The sequence below is a fragment of the Astyanax mexicanus genome, chromosome 9 (assembly GCF_023375975.1).
Source record: "Astyanax mexicanus isolate ESR-SI-001 chromosome 9, AstMex3_surface, whole genome shotgun sequence".
Lineage (NCBI taxonomy): Eukaryota > Metazoa > Chordata > Actinopteri > Characiformes > Acestrorhamphidae > Astyanax > Astyanax mexicanus.
The window spans coordinates 2,185,946-2,212,138 of NC_064416.1; the positions used below are offsets into that span (position 1 = coordinate 2,185,946).

Consider the following 26,193-nt stretch of genomic DNA (forward strand, 5'->3'; position numbering starts at 1 on the left):
ATAAAACTGACTGAGAAAATCCAGCAGAGATGTTCAAAACTGATCATCTAAACAAGAGGAGCCACTTTTTGAAGAATGTAAAATATAAAACATATATTCTGGTTTGTTTAACACTCTTTTTGTGTACTAAATAATTCAGTTTCGAGTTTAACTTCCAGTTCGTACAGAACGTTGGATATTTCTGGCTGTTTTTTATCGTAAACTCTGCTGAATCAGACTGAAACTGCTGTTTGGCTGAGGATCAATTCCTGGATGTTTATTTCCATTCCTTCTTCTTCTTCAAATCCCCCCTCAGCTCCCCCTCCACCCTTCCTTTCTCTTTCACCTACTGATGAATAACGCCTCTGTCCCGGTGTGACTTTTCCCAGATTCCAGACCTCTTATGTCATGTCTGAACTCGGGCCACCGGCCTCTGTTCCTTTTGTTTTGGGCTCTTTTCACTTCCAGTAAAGTAGAGCTTAAGGATACAGTAGAGCTATTATTATTAATATTAATATTTAGAGGGAGTGGGTCATTATTCTCAGCACTGACACCACTTTAAAATGATCAGTTTCTCTGATTTTGCTATTTATAGGTTTATGTTTGAGTAAAATGAACATTGTTGTTTTATTCTATAAACTACAGACAACATTTCTCCCAAATTCCAAATAAAAATATTCTCATTTAGAGCATTTATTTACAGAAAATGAGAAATGGTCATAAATAAGCAAACATATGCAGTGCTGCTTTCAGACCTCAAATAATGCAAAGAGAACATTGAACCCAATTGAAAACCTCTGAAAGCCATCAAACGAAGCTCAACTCCTTGTATTCTTGTACCAGGAGTGTAATAAGCATAAGGTCACCCAAAAGCAGTGTGTAAGACTGGTGGAGGAGAACATGTGATTAAAAAAGTTTCCACCAAATAACTCCTAAAACATTAGTATTGTTGATTCTAAATGAATATGAACTTTCTCTGGCATTATGTGAGATCTTGAAGCTCTCTATGTGCATCTTTTTCCTTATTTTGACCATTTCTCATTTTATCATAATGTAACACACGGTGATCATTTCTAGCTTTCAAAAACGTACAGAAAAATAAAATAAAAAAATACTAGTGCATCTCAAAAAATTAGAATATCATTGAAAATGTACTTTATTTTAGTAATTCAGTTCAAAATGTGTTAAGCGTTTATTTCTTTTATTGTTGATGATTATGGCTTACAGCCAGTGAAAACCCAAAAATCAGTGTCTCATATACTGTTAGACCAATTGGTACTTTTAACAGTGTGGGCAGTGTGCCAAATTCTTCTGGAAAATGAAATCTGCATCTCCATAAAACCATCACTGATTGGTGGAAACTTCACACTAGACCTCGAGCAGTTTGGACTGTGTGTCTCTCCACGCTTCCTCCAGACTCTGATCCCTTGATTTACTTTAAATGAAATGTGAAATGTACTGATGATCAGTGATGGATTGGAGAGTCATGTCTGTCATCTGCTGGTGTTGATCCACTGTGTTTTATTATCTAGTCTAAAGTCAGTGCAGTTTTGTTTTCCCACAAAATCTTACAGCACTTCATATCTTACAGCTTCACTCTGCTGAGAACAACTTTTATGGAGATGCTGGATGGATTTCATTTTCCAGCAGGATTTGGCACACTGCCCACACTGACAAAAGAGCCAATGGTAGAATAGAATATTCTAATTTTCTGAGACACATTTTTTGGTTTTCATTGGCTGTAAGCTTCATAATAAATCAACAATAAAATGAATAAACACTTAAAGTAGATCACTCTGTGTTTAATACATCTATATAATATATGAGTTTCACATTTTTAACTGAATTACTGAAATAAAGTAACTTTTCAATTATATTCTAATTTTTGTAAGATGCACTATTATTAGGTCTGTCACGATAAGACTTTTTTGTGGACGATATATATTGTCCAAGAAATTATTACGATACTCAATATTTTTGTAATTTTAAGACTATTAAATGCCACTGACATAATGATAACAGAATAGCGTGAAACTAAATCATGGAAACTGAAAAGCAATTATACACTTTTTAAAGACAACAACATTTGAATTAATCATTTATTATAATTAGTTTAGGAATTGTATACTTATTTCTTCACCTACTTTAGTCCACACTGTGTGTATGGAGTCACAGTTATTAAAGTTGGGAAGAAATACCGTTAACTGTTATATATGTGAACAAACATACAGATAAACACTATAGGCGATATTACGATGATTAAGTATTATTGAGGTTATGGTCGTTTATTGTACGATAAATTGATATTGCAATTATTGCGACAGGCCTAACTATTATATATTTTTGTTGAATTTGCTTTGATGTTAGTTTCTGCAGGCTATAAAGGCTGGATATGCTATAAAGCCGTACGAGGAACTCAAACTAAGCCTGACTAACCGAGTCCTGCCTCAGACAGGAGAGTTCCAGGAACAGTGACGCGACCCACTCCAGTTAAGTGGAACTTTGGACTGCTGAAAATAACCCAGTGAACTGCTTTGATCTGGAATGTGTGTTTCTCTAAACCGAGGCCTGAAATGGTTCAGATTTCTGTTTTGTGAAGCTCAGAATCTGCAGATACTTCAAACACAGTCTGAGTAACTGAGTTCAGTGCAGATTTTACACATTAAAAAGTCTATCATTTCAGCGGGAAGTCAACAACTACTATATTTACATGGTTTTAGATACGTGGTTGTGTAATCAGAATGTAGGAGCCAAACCTTTATTGATTTTAATGGTTACAGCAACTAAAACACATGAACTTAATCCTGTAGATCAGTGTATAAAATCTAGGGGTGGGCGATAGGGCCCTAAAATAATATCACAATATTAAAAAAAAAAAGATACTCCAAGAATACACTACTGCAACAAAATATTAACAAGATATTAAAAAATCCAAGAATTTTATCAGATTTGTCAGAATTATTAGTCATGATACTAATAATAATAATACACTCCTCCAAATATCTCTATATATCCAGGATTAAAGTAGAATAAATGATACTGGACAGATATAATCTGTCTCTAGTAGATATATAATGGAAAAATAGAACAAAATGTGATTTTTTCTTTTGCTTAAAACAGTAAAAAACTAGAACCCTGATGTAAATTTCTGGAGTTTTGCTTGTTCATCTTGGTAACAGAAAACACAGGAGCTCCACTGACTGAATACAACCTAGACAGATGCCAACAGTCAGACGTTCATCGCTATCTTGGCAACACAGACATAACTTTTACATCAACAACAAACAGAATAGTAAATAAAATAACATTGCTGTTCCCGTAAATGAGCTGCTGGAGCTCCTTCACAGCGTCAACCAGCAGCTCAGTTTCCTCTGCTGAGAAGAGTTTGTTGAACACGTCCAGGTAGCTGCACCGTTACAATAGCAATCCACCAAAGAAAGTCAGAGCTTATCTGGGAACTACCTTTTAAAGGAAATAAAGAACAAGTGACGTCCAAAATTAACCACACCCATGATTAATTAAGAGAATTCGTACATTACTTTTGCTTTGCGTTTTGAGCTGAGCAAGGTGTACTTTCCCCATCATTACGATAGCAAAGACACTCTAAATCTAAATCAAGCTGCACGGTGCACGGTTGACTATTCGCCTATATATCGATCAATATATCGATCGCCAGCGCCCTGTATGTTAAGTGTAGGGATGTAACTATTCATCGATGAAACCACAGGTCTAGCGCCTCTGCTGGCTGGTTGCAGTACTGTATATGTATTGTATATGTATTGTTTAGATCTGCTCATCTCTATAAGTTTCCATGACAAAACAACCAAACCAATTTCCTATCTAACTTTTCCTTCTGACTCTTTATTTTTAAAGTATTGCTGACACATTTTAGAGATGTGTCTGAGGTTATTATTGATGAAATTGGCCCTAATCAGGCACTGTCCACAGGGTAAGGCATGGAGTTGCAAATCAGGAGTTAACCTTTCTTCTTCAAAAATACATTAATAAGGGCTCCAAATGGTCCAGCGTTCTAAAACGCTGCCACTATGTTCGGGAGATCGCTGGTTCGAATCCCGTTCATGCAGCTTGCCATCAGCTGCCGGAGCCCTGAGAGAGCACACACAGTTGGTCTTGCTCTCTCTGGGTGGGTACAGTACAGTAGATGGCGCTCTCTTCCCCCTCATCACTCCTCCTAGGGTGATGTGGATCGGCACCAGGCTGCGTCTGTGAGCTGATGTATCAGAACCACCAGAGTCGCTGTGCTGCTTTCCTCCGAGCGTTAGCGCTGTGATGCTACTCTGCGAAAAGGTTCGAAAAGAGGCGGAGTCTGGCTTCACATGTATCGGAGGAGGCGTGTGCTGGTCTTCACCCTCCTGGTGTGTTGGGGCAACACTAGAAATAGGGGCAGTAGCAATGAGTGGGTTGTTTAATTGGTCTTTTTGGTAAATTGGGTAGAAAATGGGATAAATATTAGGGGAAAAAAACTAAAATTCTACGTAAATTTTAAAAAATATATATTTTTCCACCTCCAAAGCTACTCTATTATTGTAACTACACAACTGTATTAACCACACACACAGTGCAGATTCATACTGGATTAAAATATAACAATACTATAATAATTATTACCGTCAGACTGGAAAAAACACACCTGCAATCTCTTGTCATGATTCATACTGGTTTAAGTAGGTTTAGCAGTTTAAGGTTTAATCCGCAGCAGATTCACTATGTGAACTATTGCATCATATTTCCTTTTTATTATGTGATTTAATATGAATTATGAGCGTTTTGTGACTGGCTGTTAGGGGTGTGCCATATCAGATCGTATACGTGATAATATCGCCAACAATTTTGAATATGGTGAAAGATAATAAAGCAATAGAACACGACAGGGAGTGTGTTATCACAAATAACACTTGAAGTACTGTAGATCATCACAGCTGTCATGGTATGTACAGAATTGCAGACACGTGCAGATACTGATAAAAGTATATAAAGTTTATTAAAACAATAAACAGATGTAATCGTAGTCGATACAGAAAAATGGGTGATCACCAGTAAACAGAGCAATGAAGGCAAAACCATACCATAAACGAGAGACAGTCCAGAGTTCACACACGAGAGATCCAGTATCAGAGGTAATCCAAGAGGCAGTAGTGAAAACACAGTCCAAGTCATACACAAACAATCCAGTATCAGAGGCAAAGGCAATAATCGGCGTCGAGAAAACAAAGGCAAGGTCATACACAAGATAAACTGAGACAAGAGATATAGAACGCTTTGTAAAGAGGAGAACCTACAATACGCGGCGTGGGTGTTTGTGTGGCGTGCACCTTTATAGTGCCAGTAATCAGTATTCGGGACTTCCTGGAGGAAGCAGGTGAGGTGTCATGTGATCAGGTGAGTGCGTGATGTCAGCGGGTGGTGCATTCTGGGTAGTGTAGTTGCTGGCCTGAGAACCTCCGTTAGAGCTGGGTGTGGAAGGGACAGAGGAGCTAACAGCACCAGACGTGACAACAGCCGTGATGTTATTCGTGATAACACACAACCTCGAGTGTTCTATTGCTTTTATACAACAGTTTATTTTTACAAAATTAATAAAGAAAATAAATCAATAAACTTTAAGAAATTAAGAATGAATATGCTTTAATATGGACTGAGCCTTCCACCAAAAAGTAGTTCCACAACAACTGTAACAGAACTGAAACTTAACTACAAAACTGTGTACGGTTCATACAGACTAACACCACGAAAGTTAGCTTTGAAGCAAAATTGTGAATAAGTGAAGATGGTAACGTTAGGAGCGTGAAATAACGCTGATACTCTCCTCTCCTGCTCCGTGGAGTCGTCTTCAGGTGAACGATGCACATTTTTTGAGCATTTCTGCTTGTTTTGCTGGACGGTGTTGGTTTTAGCTAGCCGGCTGGACTGTGGTTAGGTTAGTGTAGCTTGCTTTATCTCAGCAGTAGCTTAGCTTAGCCTAGCGTGGCTGGTTAGCGTTCTGGCTGTCAGACGGCATTAGCCGAGCTTTTTTCCACAAAAGACGAGGCAGCGCTGCGGGCGAGCGTGCCATGGCTAAGCGCTAGCCTGTGCTAAGCTAATGCTAATGATGCTGCTGGTGCTGGTGGAGGTGATGATTCAAAACTGTACTGTGTGTGTATACGCCGTTACTCGGCAACGCGTCGGCGGAGTGATACAGGTTTAGTGTGAGAAGGCCGTGATGTTATCACAAATATCATCACGGCTAGACCACTTCTCAACCAATCAGATTGTGAGGTCGGAACTAACTGTTGTATAATATACCCTCAAATATGGTGCCATATTACACACCATTTTTAGCAAAAGAAAAATCCACAATTCTGTTACAAATCTGATAAAATTATTGTATATGTTTTTTTTATATCTCAGTTAGGGGTTATCAGTTATCAGTTATCATACTGCATGCAATAATAAAATAAAATAAAAAAAATCTAATTCAGTGTTTTTTTCATATCACCAAAAGTATCGTTATCGTGATAATACCATAAAATATCGTGATATTATTTTGGAGCCGTATCGCCCACCCCTGCTGGCTGTAGTGGTTTAATGAAGCGGCTGCTGTACTGTGTTGGCTGAAGGCCGTATGGGAGGTGGTTTGATGAACAGAAGCGTGGGAGATACTGGGTTTGTGCTTGGATGAGTGACAGCTTTCACTGGAAGAGCTTAATTCATGTTAGAAGAATGAGGGTGGAGAGAGAGAGAGAGAGAGAGAGAGAGAGATAACGTTTAGTGAATAACTGCAGTCACACCCTGAAATAATACTTTAATCCTGCATGATGAGTGATGCTGATTAAATGTCAGATTCTGCTATTTTTAGCTAAAGATTTTCTTAATAATATATTTTTATCATAATATAATACATTTTTATCATACTTACCAATTACTTTTTCAATTATCAAACCAACATTAATATCAGACAAATACAACCTGAGTAAATATAAAAAAAAATGATTTATTAAAGGAAAATCTACTAATAAAATTACTGATAAAGGAATTTAGTTTCACTCTTCTTTACAGAATTACAGTTTTAATTCAGACACATTAAATGTCAGATTCTGATCATTTTAGCTAAATATTTTCTTAATAATATAAAAAAAAACATTAAAAAAATGTATTTATAATTCTGCAAATGTACTACTGCAACAAAACAAATGTAAATGTTTTTTTAATGTAAGTATAACTGTTTTAAACTTTAAGCAGAAAGCCCCCAAAAAAAATTCTTTAAAAATTCTTTATTTAAGGGCCATTCCACCGAATGGATGCCATTTGCCTGCTGTAAATCCTTCAAATTAAACTTAAATGTTTATTTCTTCAAATGCTTTTTTCAACTCTGAATATAAAAACATATATTTAACTATTCAAAACATGTGCTGGTCAAACTCAGACAGTTTTACTTGTTTTTTTACATGGTGTTTTACATTTTTCTCAGTTGTGTTACATTTAAAATGCATGTTTAAATGCAAGTCCACTAATTCCTTTCATTTTCTCTCAAAAAAATCATATATATATATATATATATATATATATATATATCATATGAAAAAGTTTGGGCACCCCTATTAATCTTAATCATTTGTAGTTCTAAATATTTGGGTGTTTGTAACAGCCATTTCAGTTTGATATATCTAATAACTGATGAACACAGTAATATTTCAGGATAGAAATGAGGTTTATTGTACTAACAGAAAATGTGCAATATGCATTAAACCAGAATTTGACCGGTGCAAAAGTATGGGCACCCTTATCATTTTATTGATTTGAATACTCCAGGGTGCTAACTCTATAACTGTTTATTGTGCACTATAAGAACTTATACAGCCATTATTAATCATTTCCTCATAACACACCCCTAATTAGGCATTAATAACGCTTAATAACACAGAATAAAGCCTACAAATGTCTAATTAAGGATTTATTAAGCAAATAATAAGACATTAATAAGCGCCTAATTTGTGTTCCCTAAAATAAAGTGTTACCACATATATTTGTCTTAATTTGCATATATTTTGTCTAGTTTTTGCCAATGGATTTTTTTTTCCGCATGGTGTGTGTATGTAGTGTAGTCTGCACTACAGTAAACGAGACATTACACAACATGAGAGAGAGAGGAACAAAAGGGAAATGGGCTGGATGAGGAGTGATGAGACTTTCATTCAGTACTGGTTTGGCTGAATGGCCGATGACTCGGCGTGTATGAGTGTTTATGACTGTGTGTGTGTGTGTGTGTGTGTGTTGTATTTGTGTGTGTGTGTGTGTGTGAGACTGTATTGATGTAGGGTCATTTAAGGGTCATTCCACTGTATGGGTGCAATTTGCTTGTTGTTAATCTAACATACCTAACTTATATATATTTTTTTTCATTATAATAACACATATATATTTAACTGTTTAAAACATGTACAGGTCAATCTGAGGCAGCTTTACTCATGTAACATTTAAAAAGCAGGTTTAAAAGCAATAGATTTAGTTGGATGCACAGTTTCCCCTTATAGATTCTTTAGTTTTTGCTTTTTTTATCATATTTACCAATTAATTTTCCAATTATCAAATCAACTTTAATATCAGACAAATATAAATAATAAATAATCAGACAAATATAAGCACTTTTGGAATGATAATTTTATTTATCAAAGAAAAATCTACTGGTAACGAGTTCTTATCTTTGATGAATAGCACACGTTCTCCCACAGTGCTCAGAGATCCAGAAATTTTAACAGTTTATCCAACAAACACCCTTCAGACTGGGAGATACGGGGCATAATTTACCCTGATAAATCACTTTTTACACCGTTATCCAGCTCAAAGTAGCTCCACACCTCCTTACTAGAATCTGGAGAGAACCTGACATTTAAAACGAGGCATTAATAACTTAAAAAGCTAAAAAGTGCAGAAGAAGCTTATTAAAATCCACTGTTTACATCCTATAACACTACTAGCTTCAGCTCTGAGCGCCGCCATCACTGTACTGATAATAACATAGACATATATATATATATGCATAGACTCTGCATAACGTAACAGCCCGCGCCAAGAGGCAGGCTATGCGGAGTCTATGTATATGTATGTCTATATTGATTTCAGTGTTTTTTAATAAGCTTATTCTGCACTTTTTAAGTTATTAATGCCTCGTTTTAAATGTCAGGGCTCTCCAGATTCTAGTAAGGAGGTGTGGAGCTACTTTGAGCTGGATAACGGTGTAAAAAGTGATTTATCAGGGTAAATTATGCCCCGTATCTCCCAGTCTGAAGGGGGTTTTGGGCAAACTGTTAAAATTTCTGGATCTCTGAACGCTGTGGGAGAACGGAGGTGTGCTATTCATCAAATATAAGAACTCTTTATCATGTTTTACTATAATAAAAGTACATTTTACAGCATTTTTTTCTCCTTTAAGGCACAACACTACTGTCAATGCATATACACAGTTTGTACCAACGTTTCCAATAAAGTGGTCACGTGAGTCCGTATCACACTCACGCGTGTGAATGACTTCATTAGTTAGCAGATGGCGTTGGGTCTGAGGGATGAGTGTACCGGCTGATTGGGCCGGTGCTGCTGGTTTTGGCTACTCGCCCTAAAGGCCTCGGTTCAGACCTGTCCAGAACATCAGCGAACCAGTCAAACCAGTCCAGTACTGCCAGTCAAGAACTCCAGCACACCAGCACTCGAAGATAGAATCATGTTCAATAAAGTTCTTTGCACAGAATTACTAATCAAACATAAAGATAAAGATAAAAAGATCTCACCAGCTCTGTTCTTACTTGTTTCAGTCACTTTCAGATTGAGGCATTTAAGGGCTCTGTCACTTTTATGCAAATTAGCCGTCGCTGCCACGCTCCGTGTTTTTACACTGAGCGTTTACCATACGTAGTGTTAGCTTGTGCTAAATGTCAGAACACGAACAGGCTAGTTGAATAGTTTCATAATCTGGATTCGAACATTAATCAAATATTCACTCTACCTCTTCACTACTTTACTACTGATGCTCTCAAACACTTTATTAAGAGACAAGAAATTCAAGTAATTAACTCTTGATGAGCTCAGCACAGCTGTTAACGAGGCATTTAAGGGCTCTGTCACTTTTATGCAAATTAGCTGTCGCTGGCCACGCCCTGTGTTTTTACGCTAAGTGTTTACCACACTTTAGTCTTGTGCTAAATGTCAGAACACGAACAGGCTAGTTTATGCCGAACTGCAATAGAATCCCTAGAATAGCTACAGATTCCTCCCTCAGACAAAGTCTACCAGCTTACACTGCTCTGTACTGTCTGAGGTTCTCAACCAGTGTTTTTTTCAGTTTTTTTTTCCTATATTGGAAATGAACACAGAAGTGATCTATCAGACTATGAGGAAACACATAAGGAATCTCAGGTGATCTTACCTGGGCAGCTGTTAACCCCTTAACACTCATTGGTCTGTATACTTGCTACAGGTAAAGATGATACAAAACCCTTTATCTCTGCAGTAAAATAAGTTGGGTAACACTTTCTATGAATCAGGTATCTATAAAGCAAATTATAAATGCATTCATAAAGCTTCATAAACCATTCTTAACACTTGACATAAGCCTTTCTAACTATACAGAATTGTTTATAATCTCAAACATAAAACTGTGGTTATAACACCACAGTTAGGGCTACAACTAAAGACTATTTTGGTTATCGACTAATCTTTTTTAAAAGATTCACAAAGCGATATAATGCATTATAATACATTCGTATTTGCTGTTCTTAACATTATTGGTGAGAACTGTTTCATAAAGCTTAATAGATGTTGAGTTCACTCACATAATGCTTTATCAAGATCCACAGCGATGCCTTGCCTCTAACTGCTATATGTTATAATTTATATGAAAATTGTTCTGTAAATGCACGTAACATCTAATGAACACTTATAATCACTTTTCAAAGACTTTATTTAAAGTGATGGGTTATTCCACATTACCAAAGGTATATAACAAATTATAAAGCTTCATAAGCGTTGTTCACAGACGTTTTATAGTTTGTTATATGCCTTTGGTAATGTGGAATAACTCATTACTTTACCTTAAGTCTGTGAAAAACGCTTATGAAGCTTTATAATTTGTTGCATGCCTATGGTAATGTGAAATAAAACATCACTTTTTCACAAGTCTGTGAAAAGCGCTTATAAGTGTTCATTAGATGTTATGAGTATTTACAGAACATTTTTTATTATAACATATAGCATATAGTTAGAGGGAAGGCATTGTTGTGGATCTTGATAAAGCAATATGTAAGTGAACTCAACATCTATTAAGCTTTATGAAGCAGGTCTGACCAATAATGTTAAGAACAGCAAATACGAATGTATTATAATGCATTATATCGCTTTGTGCTATGAAACTTTACACTGTGGTGTTATAACGTTTTATGTTTGAGATTATAAACATTTATGCATAGTTAGAAATGCTTATGTCAAGGGCTATGAAGCATTATGAATGGTTTATAAAGCTTTATGAATGCATTTATAATGCTTTATAGATACCTAATTTATAGAAAGTGTTACCATAAGTTTTTTTACATTCTGAATCTTTTAAGGGGTTTGGAGAAATTCTAATACTTGGAAATGCTTCCTGTTCTACCAAAGGTATATAACAAATTATAATGCTTAATAAGCGCTTTTCACAGATGTTTTAAAATGTGTTATATGCCTTTGGTAATGTGGAATAACTCATTACTTTACCTAAAGTCTGTGAAAAGCGCTTATGAAGGTTTATAATTATAATTTGTTATATGCCTATTTATATATATATATATATATATATATATATATATATATATATATATATATATATATAGTGGGTGGAGCTAATATTGACAATGGAAGGCCTGTTTAAACTTGAACACGGTAGAGTTGCTCAGCTTGGCATTTATAAGGGCAGAAGGGGGAGGAGCCGAGCTGGTTTGTACACAAGAACTGGGCCCAGAGAATTATGGGATGCTGGAAGAGCTCCAGCTGAGTAGAGCTGAATAGAAGGAGCTGAAACTGTGCTGAAAGTATGTGGAGATAATAAAACAGCCCATAAAACTCTCAGACACACTGAGGTACCCATCTGCCCGCAGGCTGGCACCGCTTGGGCTGGATCTTATGTGTTTTTCTGCTCAGAGTGAAGCAATAAGAGTCATGTGGGTTATCTAATCTACAGGTGCATCTCAAAAAATGAGAATATCATTGAAAAGTTACTTTATTATATATATTATATCTCTTTATTTCTTTTATTGTTGATGATTATGAAGCTTACAGCCAATAAAAACCCAAAAATCAGTGTCTCAGAAAATTTGATTATTATATAAGACAAATTGGTACTTTTGGCAGTGTGGGCAGTGTGCCAAGTCCTGCTGGAAAATGAAATCCACACCTCCATAAAAGTTGTTTTCAGCAGAGAGAAGCTGTAAGATATGAAGTGCTGTAAGATTTTGTGGGAAAACAAAACTGCACTGACTTTAGACTTGATAATAAAACACAGTGGATCAACACCAGCAGATGACAGACATGACTCTCCAAACCATCACTGATCATCAGTACATTTTACATTTCATTTAAAGTAAATCAAGGGAGCAGAGTCTGGAGGAAGAGTGGAGAGACACACAGTCCAAACTGCTCGAGGTCTAGTGTGAAGTTTCCACCAATCAGTGATGGTTTGGAGAGTCATGTCTGTCATCTGCTGGTGTTGATCCACTGTGTTATGTAACATATTATCCCTGATCATCTGAAACATCTGCAGCATTCTACAACAGGAAGTGACATCAGCTGGTTCTGAAGATCATGGAAAGATCAAAATTAAGTTCCCTCATTAGTTTTTTTTCTGTATATTTGATCTTATTGTAACAATGACTGACAGGAGCTCAATCTCAACACTCACTCCTGTTACCTAAATTAATTCTTACATCTTATCGGTTTATTTTTAAAATACAATTTTTGGGAAAATTACTAGAATATGCTCATTGTCCTCACGGTGTTAGTATAGCCAACATTTAGCTATTTTTCATGTTTTTGCTAATTCTATGCTAAAAACTAATTCCTTTAATTACTTTAATTCCTGTTACTCAAAACATAAAAAGTAACAGGAGTGAGTTCCAGTAAGAGTAGTGAGTTCCAGTAACAGGAGTGAGTTCCAGTAACAGGAGCCCTGTTACCAAACACGAGTGAGTTCCAGTAACAGGAGTGAGTGCCAGTAACAGGAGTGAGTGCCAGTAACAGGAGCCCTGTTACCAAACAGGAGTGAGTTCCAGTAACAGGAGTGAGTGCCAGTAACAGGAGTGAGTGCCAGTAACAGGAGTGAGTTCCAGTAACAGGAGTGAGTGCCAGTAACAGGAGTGAGTGCCAGTAAGAGTAGTGAGTGCCAGTAAGAGTAGTGAGTTCCAGTAACAGTAATGAGGGCCAGTAACAGGAGAGAGTTCCAGTAACAGGAGTGAGCTCCAGTAACAGGAGTGAGCTCCAGTAACAGGAGTGAGCTCCAGTAACAGGAGTGAGTTCCAGTAACAGGAGTGAGTTCCAGTAACAGGAGTGAGTGCCAGTAAGAGTAGTGAGTTCCAGTAACCGGTATGAGCTCCAGGAACAGGAGTGAGTGCCAGTAACAGGAGTGAGTTCCAGTAACAGGAGTGAGTGCCAGTAACAGTAGTGAGTTCCAGTAACAGGAGTGAGTTCCAGTAACAGGAGTGAGTGCCAGTAACAGGAGTGAGTGCCAGTAACAGGAGTGAGTGCCAGTAACAGGAGTGAGTTCCAGTAACAGGAGTGAGTGCCAGTAAGAGTAGTGAGTTCCAGTAACAGTAATGAGGGCCAGTAACAGGAGAGAGTTCCAGTAACAGGAGTGAGTTCCAGTAACAGGAGTGAGCTCCAGTAACAGGAGTGAGCTCCAGTAACAGGAGTGAGCTCCAGTAACAGGAGTGAGCTCCAGTAACAGGAGTGAGCTCCAGTAACAGGAGTGAGTTCCAGTAACAGGAGTGAGTGCCAGTAAGAGTAGTGAGTTCCAGTAACCGGTATGAGCTCCAGGAACAGGAGTGAGTGCCAGTAACAGGAGTGAGTTCCAGTAACAGGAGTGAGTTCCAGTAACAGGAGTGAGTTCCAGTAACAGGAGTGAGTTCCAGAAACAGGAGTGAGTTCCAGTAAGAGTAGTGAGTTCCAGTAACAGTAATGAGGGCCAGTAACAGGAGTGAGTTCCAGTAACAGGAGTGAGTGCCAGTAAGAGTAGTGAGTTCCAGTAACAGTAATGAGGGCCAGTAACAGGAGAGAGTTCCAGTAACAGGAGTGAGTTCCAGTAACAGGAGTGAGTGCCAGTAACAGGAGTGAGTTCCAGTAACAGGAGTGAGTTCCAGTAACAGGAGTGAGTGCCAGTAACAGTAGTGAGTTCCAGTAACAGGAGTGAGTTCCAGTAACAGGAGTGAGTTCCAGTAACAGGAGTGAGTTCCAGTAACAGGAGTGAGTTCCAGTAACAGTAATGAGGGCCAGTAACAGGAGTGAGTTCCAGTAACAGTAATGAGGGCCAGTAACAGGAGTGAGTTCCAGTAACAGTAATGAGGGCCAGTAAGAGTAGTGAGTTCCAGTAACAGTAATGAGTTCCAGTAACAGGAGTGAGTTCCAGTAAGAGGAGTGAGTTCCAGTAACAGTAATGAGGGCCAGTAACAGGAGTGAGTTCCAGTAACAGTAATGAGGGCCAGTAAGAGTAGTGAGTTCCAGTAACAGTAATGAGGGCCAGTAACAGGAGTGAGTTCCAGTAACAGGAGTGAGTGCCAGTAACAGTAGTGAGTTCCAGTAACAGGAGTGAGTTCCAGTAACAGGAGTGAGTTCCAGTAACAGGAGTGAGTTCCAGAAACAGGAGTGAGTTCCAGTAAGAGTAGTGAGTTCCAGTAACAGTAATGAGGGCCAGTAACAGGAGTGAGTTCCAGTAACAGGAGTGAGTGCCAGTAAGAGTAGTGAGTTCCAGTAACAGTAATGAGGGCCAGTAACAGGAGTGAGTTCCAGTAACAGTAATGAGGGCCAGTAACAGGAGAGTGTTCCAGTAACAGGAGTGAGTTCCAGTAACAGGAGTGAGTGCCAGTAACAGGAATGAGTATTGCCCCCTGGTTTATTGATATATTAATGTGATATTAGTGTAATATTAGTTAATGTAAAACACTTTTTTTTCCAATTCTGTTTTATTCATCATTTATCCATTTGTGTATTAAATTGCATGAGAATAAATTTGATCAATTTCCTTTTTCAGGCTTCTTAATGAGAAAAGAATAGCTTTGCATATTTTAGAAAAATACAGTTTGGATTTGAACATGCACTCAAATATTTCTTTAAAATAAACTTTTTTGAGAGAAAATCAAAAAAGGAATTAGTGGACTTGCTTTTAAACATGCTTTTTAAATGGACTGAGAAAAATGTAAAACATCTTTAGATTAAAAACCAGGTCCTGCAACCAGTCACTTTAACTGAACACTGAATTTATTATGGGATGGATTATCACAGGAGGGACATTAGGAACCTCTGCAACTCTCTACATGCTGAGACTGAGTCTGACATGTTGCTAAACATTACACATGCAATACACGCTACTTCTGTACGTGTAGCTCAATAAATATGACCCATATCAGTCTATATCCCCTCCTTCTGAGCACAGCTGTGTTTAATGATGTAGTGTGTGTGTACATAAGGAAATCAGAGCTGATGAATGTGTGTGTGTGTGTGTTTCTCTGCAGGACGGTTGTGCTAAATAACTCCAGGTAGAATCCAGGTGAAAACATGAGCTCCAGCACCGGCTTCGGCAGCGGCATGCTGTGTGAGTATCACTCTAATACACACACTATACACACACAATACACTCAATACACACTGTATACACATGCCACAGCAAGTCCAGCTGTAACTGCTGCACCAGAGAACATTATCATCTCTAATTACATGGAAGTCACGTGGGTTTCATACCACACCTGATCTGACATGATTCAGCTCTGTGTATATTTGTATACAGTACCAGTCAAAAGTTGGACACGCCTTAAATTCAGTGTTTTTTCTTTATTTTAAAATGTTCTGCATTGTAGATTAATACCAAAATTAACCAAACTATGAAGAAAATCATCTGGAATAATTTTATATTTTAGATATTTTAGATTCTTCGAAGTAGCACCTTTTACTTATGCCAGATTCACAGGATCACACAGTTTTTAATTGATCACGAACAAAAACTTTGCTCTAAAGCAAATATTCAGCATGTTTAATATCTGACTCAGTCAGCGACTGGGAGTCAGGAGCAGCAGCTACCTAGAAAAAGAGAATGACAGAGAGTCTGAGCACTTTCTGTTCCCCTGTTTTATCAGTAAATGACTTATAAACTCTAGGGGGAGCTCTCGAGTGATTTCTCTATGAATGGAGGGAATGAAGCTAAAAGCTAAAAAACTTTAAATTAGAAATAACAATAATGAACTACTTGTTCTGAGTATTTCTTTCATTTTAGAATAGAAGTAGAATAATGTGTTTTATTACGAAAAAAAGGAAAGAAAGTATGTCTGTATATTTCAGTTTAACCGGCACTCATCAGAATAAGAATAAGTTAATCAGAGTTATCAGCCTCAGAAACAAATGCAAGTTCATTCTGCTAGTAGAGAATCTGAGGGAGTACACAGCAGGTTAGCCAGCAGACGTCTTCTGAGGGAGGGATCTGTACCTACTGTTTGTGGCAAGTCAGCAGATGAGGGAGATGTAAGAACTTCATTGACAGTCTGAAGGATTATGAAAAAAAACAATTAAATCACTAAAAACATTGAATAAATTTTGTGTGTGTGTGTGTGTATCCGTAGTCCAGACTATTAATGATGATCTGAACGCGTCGCTGGCGAATGCAGATGAACTGTCTCGAGAGTTCAGTTCTCTCCTGCAGGAGATTGCTCCCGCCCCCCAGAGCTCTACAGCACAGGTAACACTCTACCTGCTCATCAAATGCTTTCTAATAGCATTAAAATTTAACATTTTTGAATATTGTGAAAGATATACCCTGAAATATGGTGCCATATCACCCACCCCTAATTATCACATCAGGGTTCTAATTTTTTACTGTTTTTATCAAAAGAAAAATTCAGATTATATCAGTCCAGTATCATTTATTTTACTTTAATCCTGAATATATGGAGATATTTGGAGTTCATTATGACATTCTGGATTATTGACATCTGTTACAATTTTTTTTTTTTTAATTCAGTGTTTTATCATATAGCCAAGAGTATCGTGATCATAATAAATTACCATGAAATATTGTGATTTTATTTTAGGGCCATATCACCCTAAAGCTGAGGTGGTCATAATGTAATGCTTGATTGGTGTATATATACAGATCTCAGAAATAATCAATACTTGGTGGAATAATCCTGGTTTTTAATTACAGTTTTTTTTTTCATGCATCTTGGCATCATGTTTTCCTCCACCAGTCTTACACACTGCTTTTGGATAACTTTATGCTGCTTTACTCCTGGTGCAAAAATTCAAGCAGTTCAGTTTGGTGGTTTGATGGTTTGTGATCATCCATCTTCCTCTTGATTATATTCCAGAGGTTTTCAATTTGATAAAATCAAAGACACTCATAATTTTTAAGTGTAATTTTACTCAAACATAAACCTATAAATAGTAAAATCAGAGAAACTGATTCAGAAACTGAAGCGCTCTCTTCATTTAACAATTATTTATCACTGGTGCTTTAAATTATACATTGATTCGCTTCTCTTTTTCTGTCCAATTATTATGCTAGAGCTCCAAACCCCAGGCCTCCACCATCTCCAGCAGCTACACCACTGCCCCCGGTGGAAGTGGCAGCAGCAGTGGCAGCAATGGCAGCAGCAGTGGCAGCATCAGCACCTCTGGCACCAATGTTGGGGGCAGTTTCTCCAGCTTGTCTACCATGTCCCTCCCCCAAACCTCCTCCACCAGCGTCCTGCCCCCAGACCCCATGTTCCCCAGCACCAGGAGCCTACCCTTCCCCCCAAGCCCACAGATAGGCCCCGCCCACTCCTACGCCCCGCCCGGCACCATCTCGGGCAGGGCTCCGGGGCAGCTGAACCCCCCCAACATGTCTCCTCTCACCCAGCGGCGAGCCTCGCCCACCCCCATGCGGTCCCACGAGCGCAGCCTGAGCGGGTCACTCAGCTACGCCGAGCTCGGCCCCCTGCCCCCCCAGAAATACGACCACCAATCAGCTCCCGGCAAGCTGCAGCTTCCAGCCAATCACATGGCTCTGTACGAATCGTCCACCACAGGGCGCAGGTCTCCGCGGATGGACCGCGCCCCCTCCCCGAATCCTGTAGGACCATCGGGTTCCAGCACCCTGCCGAGGAGCTTCATGCCTTTCAAGTCTTCAGGTCGGTGCGAGTGCAAAAGTATTCATACCCCTTGAACTTTTTCACATATCGCTACCTTACAACCAAATACTTAAATGTATTGGTACAACTTTAAAATAAGACTGCCTTTATAAAGGGTTTATAAATGGCTTATAAATAAGATTATTACTCAAAAACCTTTGATAGACAGCTACAACACATCAATTGAAAAGGCATCAGTGATCCTTTGTTTGCTCAGTCATTTAATTTAACTTAGTCATTTAATTCATAGTAAATAGTTAAACGTAATTACAAATATTTTACAAATAATACATTTTTAACGGTATTGTTATGTATTTATTAACTGCTTACTAATGGGTTTTAAAGTATTTGCAAACTAATTAATCAATATTAATAAACCCATTGTAAAGGTAGTCTTATTTTTAAGTGTTACCAATGCAATTGCAATCAAAAAAAATTGACGTGCAAAAGTTTTCAGCCCCCTTGAACTTTTTCACATATCGCTACGTTACAACCAAAGACTGAAATTAAGTTTATTGAGATTTTACATTATACACCAACGCAAAGTAGCACGTAATTGTGAAGTGGAACAAAAATAATGCATTTAATATCAATACTTGCTGCAAGTCTTTTTTATAAAACAGCTGAAGATCAGTCAGGTTGAATGGAGAGCTTCTGTGAACAGCAGTTTTCACGTCTCGCCACAGAAGATCAATGAGATTTAGGTATTTTAGGACTTTTGACTGGATTATTATAACACATGAATATTCTCTGATCTAAATCGTTCCACTGTAGCTCTGGCTGTATGTTTAGGGTCATCGTCTTCCCGGATCATTGTAATATTTTGTTTCGGATCCTGTTAGTTTTGAGTCCCAATTAGTTTACGTTATTTCTTATTCAGGCTTTTCAGTTTTTATCATTCTTTCGCTCACTCTCTCATTCTCACTGGTTCTCTCGTACTGGTTTGGTTGTAGACGAGGGAATACAGAGGCAGAGAAGTCCGGCTAAGTGGAACGAAACAGACCTGGATGTTTCCTTTGAGAGAAAACCGCACAATACATACGACAGTGAGTTCACACCATATACACTTCTACTATCAGTATAGTAAACCATACTGCACTGTACTGTAGTGCACTGTACTTCATTGTAATCCACTGTACTGCACTGCGCTACACTATACTGTACTGTACTGCATTGTACCTCACTGCACTACACATTGTACTACAATGCACAGTTCTATAAACAGTAAACTGCACTGCATTTTACCATACTGCACTTCACTGTACTGTACTTCATTGTACTGATAGATTGTAAATGTACAGTGTAAATGTACAGTCTTCGTGTGTGTGTGTGTAATGGAGATGGAGAATGGAGGTAGTGCAGTTGAACACAATAGACAGTGAACACCAGTTGATGTGCATAATGTGAGGATAACTGATGTCAGCCAAACAGAAAGTGCAAATACACAGTTATATAATCATTTAAATTAAATTAAGCAGTGCAAAAGATACGTAAACAGTGCAAAAGATACGTAAACAGTAGATGAATTAACTAGTGAATGAACTACTAGTGCAAAATATGGTAGAACTATAAAAAGTGTTCTGTGACACACTTTTGTTGTGATCTGTACTGCACTACACTGTACTGAACTATATTGTGTTTCACTTTACTGCACATTACTACACTTTGCTGTACTGTACTGTACTGTAGTCCATTGTATTTCACTGCACTACACTGTAATGCACAGGACTATAATAAACCATACTTCACTGTACTGTAGTGCATTACACTTCATTGTACTGTACTGTAATTCACTGTACTACACTATACTGTACTGAACTGCATTGTACTTCACTGCATTACACTGTAATACACAGTACTATAGTAAACTATACCTCACTGTACTGCACTGCACTACATTAAACTGTACTATACTGCCCTACATAATACTTACCGTACTGCACTACATTATATTGTACTGCACTGCATTGTACTTCACTGCATAACACTGTAATGTACAGCACTATAGTAAACTATACTTCACTGTACTTTACTGCACTACATTATACTGTACTGTACTGTACTATATATACTGTACTGCACTGCATTGTACTTCACTGCATAACACTGTAATGTACAGCACTATAGTAAACTATACTTCACTGTACTGTACTGCACTACATTATACTGTACTGTACGGCACTATATATACTGTACTGCACTGCATTGTACTTCACTGCATAACACTGTAATGTACAGCACTATAGTAAACTATACTTCACTGTACTGTACTGCACTACATTATACTGTACTGTACTGCACTATATATACTGTACTGCACTGCATTGTACTTCACTGCATAACACTGTAATGTACAGCACTATAGTAAACTATACTTCACTGTACTGTACTGCACTACATAATACTGTACCGTACTGCACTACATTCTACTGTACTGCACTGCATTGTACTTCACTGCATAACACTGTAATGTACAGCACTATAGTAAACTATACTTCACTGTACTGTACTGCACTACATTATACTGTACTGTACTGCACTATATATACTGTACTGCACTTCATTGTACTTCACTGCATAACACTGTAATGTACAGCACTATAGTAAACTATACTGCACTGTACTGTTTTACATTATACTGTACTGCACTGCATTACACTGTAATGTACAGTAATATAGTAAACTATACTTCACTGTACTGCACTGCACTACATTATATTCTACTATACTGCACTACATAATACTGTACCGTACTGCACTTCATTATACTGTACTGCACTGCATTGTACTTCACTGCACCACACTGTAATGCACAGTACTATAGTACAGCATACTGTACTGTACTGTACTTCACTGCATTGTACTTCACCACACTGTAATGCACAGTACTATAGTAAACTGTACTCTGCTGTACTCTACTTTACTACATTATACTGTACTTCTCTGCATTACACTCTAATGTACAGTACTATAGTAAACTATACTGCACTGTACTGTAGTGCACTATACTCCACTGTACTGTACTGCACTACATTATACTGTACTCTACTGCACTACATTATACTGTACTGCACTGCATTGTACTTCACTGCATTACACTGTACTGTACTGTAGTGCACTATACTCCACTGTACTGTACTGCACTGCATTGTACATATTTGCATTACAGTATAATGCACAGTGCTGTAGTAAACCATACTTCACTGTACTGTATTCTACAATACTGTACTGCACTACACTATATTGTATTGTACTGCATTGTAATCTTTGCATTACAGTGTAATGCACAGTAATATAGTAAACTGCACTGTACTCATTGTACTTTACCTCACAGTACTGCCCTATACTGTACTGAACTACATTGTGCTTCACTTTACTGCACTTTACCACACTTCACTGTACTGTACAGTACTACATTATACTGTACTGCACTGTATTGTATTACACTGTAATGCACAGTATTATAGTAAACCATGCTTCACTGTACTGTACTGCACTACATGATACTGTACTGCACTGTATTGTGCTTCACTGCACTACACTGTAATGAACAGTACTGTAGTAAACTATACTTCACTGCACTGTACTGCACTATATTATACTGTCCTGCACCGCATTGTACTTCACTGCATTACACTGTAATGCACAGTACTGTAGTAAACTATACTGCACTATACTGTAGTGCACTATACACAACTGTACTGTACTGTAGTGCACTGCATTGTACATCTTTGCATTACAGTATAATGCACAGTACTGTAGTAAACCATACTTCACTGTACTGTATTCTACAATACTGTACTGCACTACACTATATTGTATTGTACTGCATTGTACTTTTTTGCATGCCATTGTAATGTTAAGTATTGTAGTAAACTGCACTGTACTCATTGTACTTTACCACACTGTACTGCACTATACTGTACTGTACTACATTGTGCTTCATTTTAATGCACTTTACTGTAGTTTACCACACTTCACTTCACTGTGCTCATCTGCACTATACTGTACTGTATATTTGACCCTGTCTGAGGTATACTGGGCCTGTGATTAGCTCTGACTCACTCAGGTGAGCATTACAACACCTGAGTACACACTCACACTCTCGCTCTAAACTCCTCCCACCCAGAGAACGAGTGGATCCGGCCGTCCGTACCCAACAGCAACTGGAGAGAGTCCAACCTGGACTCACCCACTATGCCCAGAAAGGTGTGTGTGTGTGTGTGTGTGTGTGTGTGTGTGTGTGTGTTTATTCAGTTGCAGTAAATGCATTAGAATAGCTCAGTGCTGTGTTGTCCTAATCTGCTTAAAAGTTGTATTTAAATTTTTTATTTAGACTTTATTTAACCAGGGAAAATCCCATATAACATGTTTAAACAATTGCATAGCAAATATCACATAAAGCATCTACATAAAGACAATCCGGACTGAACCATAGCATTAAAAGTGTTCAGTGGTACGATATTTGGAAGGTTGTTCCAGGCAGATGGTGCAGAAAACCTAGAATTATTATGCACAGCAATTAATGTAAAAACTAAATAAAAAATCTATTGAATGTACTTACAATTTAGGCATAGTAACTAAAATGTATTTAGCCTCATAAATTTGAGTTTTAGGTAAACATTACTGTCACATTTTAAGGCATTTTAAGCATATCCAGGATTACAGTGCGACTATTAAAAAAATATATGTACATATACAGTACTGTGCAAAAGTTTTAGGCACCAAAGCAAGTGACATTAATCCATTTATCTCAGCAATATGAGTGTTTTTACCTGAAAATGCACCACATATGATTTAAACAGATGCAAATAAACACAGATACAGTAAAATGTAATAAGGAATTCTCATTTTTAACTATAGGTATGTTATATATCCTGTGAGCCAAGCACAATAACAAAGTGTAGTTTTTAAGTAAATTCCACTTAACTAGTCTTACAGTGAACAGTGTGCTATAAAGGGTTAAATCTAGTTCACAACCAGTTCTAAATAAACCTCTATCTGTCTCTGTAGGACCCTCTGCCCCGTGTTCTACCCCCGACCCACGGCTCATTACCCAGAACCACCCGGATCACCGTGCCGCCCGACCGCCCCTCACCTGCCCCCACACCTTACAGCTCTCAGCCAATCATCTCCCGCATCTCCATCCCCCCCTCCTCCCCCCAGAACCGGCAGCACCGCCCCATCCCCCTCTCCGTCATCATGAGGCTTCAGAACCCATACTACGCCGCCGTGCCCTATCCCCACCCCTACCAGGAGGGGGAGCTAGACCTCAGCCCGCACCGCCAGCCCCCTCCACCCCTGCCCAGAGAATACCTGTACCACTTCCAGCGCCCTCCACCTGAGCAGCAGAGACCCCCCGCCTCCGCCTACTACGGAGAAGGTACCGAAATATACGGAATTATATCTTAAAATGATTACAATTATATAGTGAAATAAATGTATTGAAAAAAATATTGGAATAAACTATTGAAACTATAGAAAACAAGGCCCTAATAGTATCCTGTTGGAGGCTCTAGTATCTCATTAAAGGCTCTAATTCTCTGTTGGAGCCTCTAGTACCTTGTTAAAACCTCTAGTACCCTGTTAGTGGCACTCAAATCTTGTTGGAGCCTCTAGTTTAGACCCTGTTCAAACCTCTAGTTTCCTGTTGGAGCCTCTAGTTCCCTGTTGGAGGCTCTAGTTTCCTGTTGGAGACTCTAGTTCTCTGTTGGAGCCTCTAGTACCATGTTGGAACCTCTAGTACCTTGATGGAGTCTCTAGTTTAGACCCTGTTGGAGCCTCTAGTACCCTATTGGAGGCTCTAGTTCCCTGTTGAAACCTCTAGTACCCTGTTAGTGGCACTTAAATCTTGTTGGAGCCTCTAGTTTAGACCCTGTTGGAGGCTCTAGTTCCCTGTTGGAGCCTCTAGTACCCTTTTGGAGGCACTCATATCTTGTTGGAGCCTCTAGTTCCCTGTTGGAGCCTCTAGTACCCTTTTGGAGGCACTCATATCTTGTTGGAGCCTCTATTTCCATGTTGGAGCCTCTAGTACCCTGTTTGAAGCTCTATTATCCCGTTGAAGCATCTTGTTATTTTTGGAGCCTCTAGTATATTTTTGGAGGCTGTAGTATCTTGTTGGAGCCTCTAGTTCCTTGTTAGAGGCTCTAGTGTCTTGTTGGAGGCTCTACTAAATAGTCATTTTTTCCTTTTCGTCTCAGTTCTCAGCTCAGCCGATGTGGATGCGGAGGTGGAGAGATTGAACACAGTAAAGCCTCCTGCAGTCCCGGACGGTGCAGCACCCCCCGCAGGCCAGAGCAAAGAGCCGAAAGTAGAGGGTGGCACCGAGAACCCCGAGCCGCCCCGGCCGCTCAGCCCCACCCGCCTGCAGCCGGTGGTGGCCCCGGAAGCCCCGGTGGTCCCCAATATGGAGGAGCTGCTCCGGATCCGGGCGGAGATCCCCCGGGCCCTGAAGAAACGAGGCTCGGTGGACCAGGCCCAGACCCTGAGGAAGCTGCCCATCATCCAGCCCAACCAGTACAAGCAGATGATCAACAAACTGTTCCACAGGAAGGGCCCCCAGCTGAAGGGCGAGACGGGCAGCGAGAGCAGCTCCTCCGACAGTGAGGAGAGCAGCGTGCCCACCTCACCCAGAACACCACCCGCACTGACCAACACCACCACCTCCACCCCCCAGCAGAAGGTGAGGGCGGTTTGAGCTGGTTTTAGTAGGTCTATACTGATTTCAGATGCTCATCCAGGCAAAACATGGTGCACTGGACTATAAGGAGCATTATGCGACACGAGTAAGGAACAGGGGAACAGTCGATTATAGCAACTAATTGTTGCAGCTTTATAATCTACACAGATTTCTCTCCTGAAAACTGTTTATTCAGGTGAGTAAAGTCCTTCCGTTTATGTTAAGTACGCTTAGAATTCAAGATTTCCACTATAGCTGAGTGCAGCAGCATTGGCATTAGTGGCTAACCGCTAGCGCAAGCCATGGTAAGGGCTAGTAAATGCCGTGTGACAGCACTACACTGAGGAACCTATGAGTGTTTCAGTAAGCCAGGGCGATATAAGCTAAGCTAACTGTGCTATAAGTTAGAGAGCTATAAGCTATCTAACTGTAACACTAGAGCATTAGTAAACAGCAGGTTGTAAATATAACTAACTGATGATAATCACAGCAGCCCTGTAACAGATCATGAACGGAAAATGATTATTTTCTGCTAAACTTTGACTTTTTCTGGTAGCCTACTGATTTTTTTTAAACCAGCCATGTCGCAGCACTGTTTGTGGTACTTAACGTTATTTGTGTACTTAGCCAATTTCATTAAAAGTGCGTTCAATAGCCCAGAATTTACAGTAATAAACTAGCTGCTTAACCACAGAGCTGGTGGATGTTAGTTAGCTTCCACCGTCTGCATGAGGATGCCCCACAGGTACTCAATTGGTTTTAGCTTCATGCTAATCGACTAATTTGCTGGACAGCTAGACTAAGGATTTAACCTGTAACTGAAGTAATCATAGTGTTCATATATTTCAGGGTATTCACTCTATTCTGCGGAAGGCCAGTAAGGGGAGTGGCCTGAAGTCCCAGACCCCCCGAGCTCGTCTCAGCCCATTGGTTCTGCTGCTGGACGGATCTCTGGTTGGAGAGCTGGACACGGTGCAGAGAGCGGTGCAGGAGGTCTGTCTGAAACACTCTGCATGCTAACGTTTAGCACGCTAATGCTCACCATGATAACGTTTATCACACTAACCCTCACCACGCTAACTCTCCCCATGCTAAAGCTTATCACTCTAATGCTTATCACACTAAACCTCACCATGCTTATGCTCAACA

At 39.0% G+C, this 26,193-nt stretch overlaps 1 protein-coding gene across 3 annotated transcripts in view; it reads left to right on the plus strand.

Annotated features, from left to right (window-relative positions):
* ppp1r13l (protein phosphatase 1, regulatory subunit 13 like) overlaps window positions 1–26,193 on the plus strand; it is a 54,609-nt gene that overhangs the window by 16,486 nt on the left and 11,930 nt on the right. The window contains exons 1-9 of one of the 3 annotated variants that reach the window (XM_049483440.1): window positions 2,152–2,468; window positions 15,720–15,799; window positions 16,818–16,933; window positions 17,759–18,365; window positions 19,319–19,411; window positions 22,495–22,574; window positions 23,379–23,748; window positions 24,566–25,047; window positions 25,894–26,037. In XM_049483440.1, the coding sequence (XP_049339397.1) occupies window positions 15,763–15,799; window positions 16,818–16,933; window positions 17,759–18,365; window positions 19,319–19,411; window positions 22,495–22,574; window positions 23,379–23,748; window positions 24,566–25,047; window positions 25,894–26,037 (1,929 nt within the window). In that variant the 5' untranslated portion in view covers window positions 2,152–2,468; window positions 15,720–15,762. Of the gene's footprint in view, window positions 1–2,151; window positions 2,469–15,719; window positions 15,800–16,817; window positions 16,934–17,758; window positions 18,366–19,318; window positions 19,412–22,494; window positions 22,575–23,378; window positions 23,749–24,565; window positions 25,048–25,893; window positions 26,038–26,193 lie in introns of those variants that run through there. The other 2 variants (XM_022664925.2, XM_049483441.1) reach the window with 2 other exon arrangements.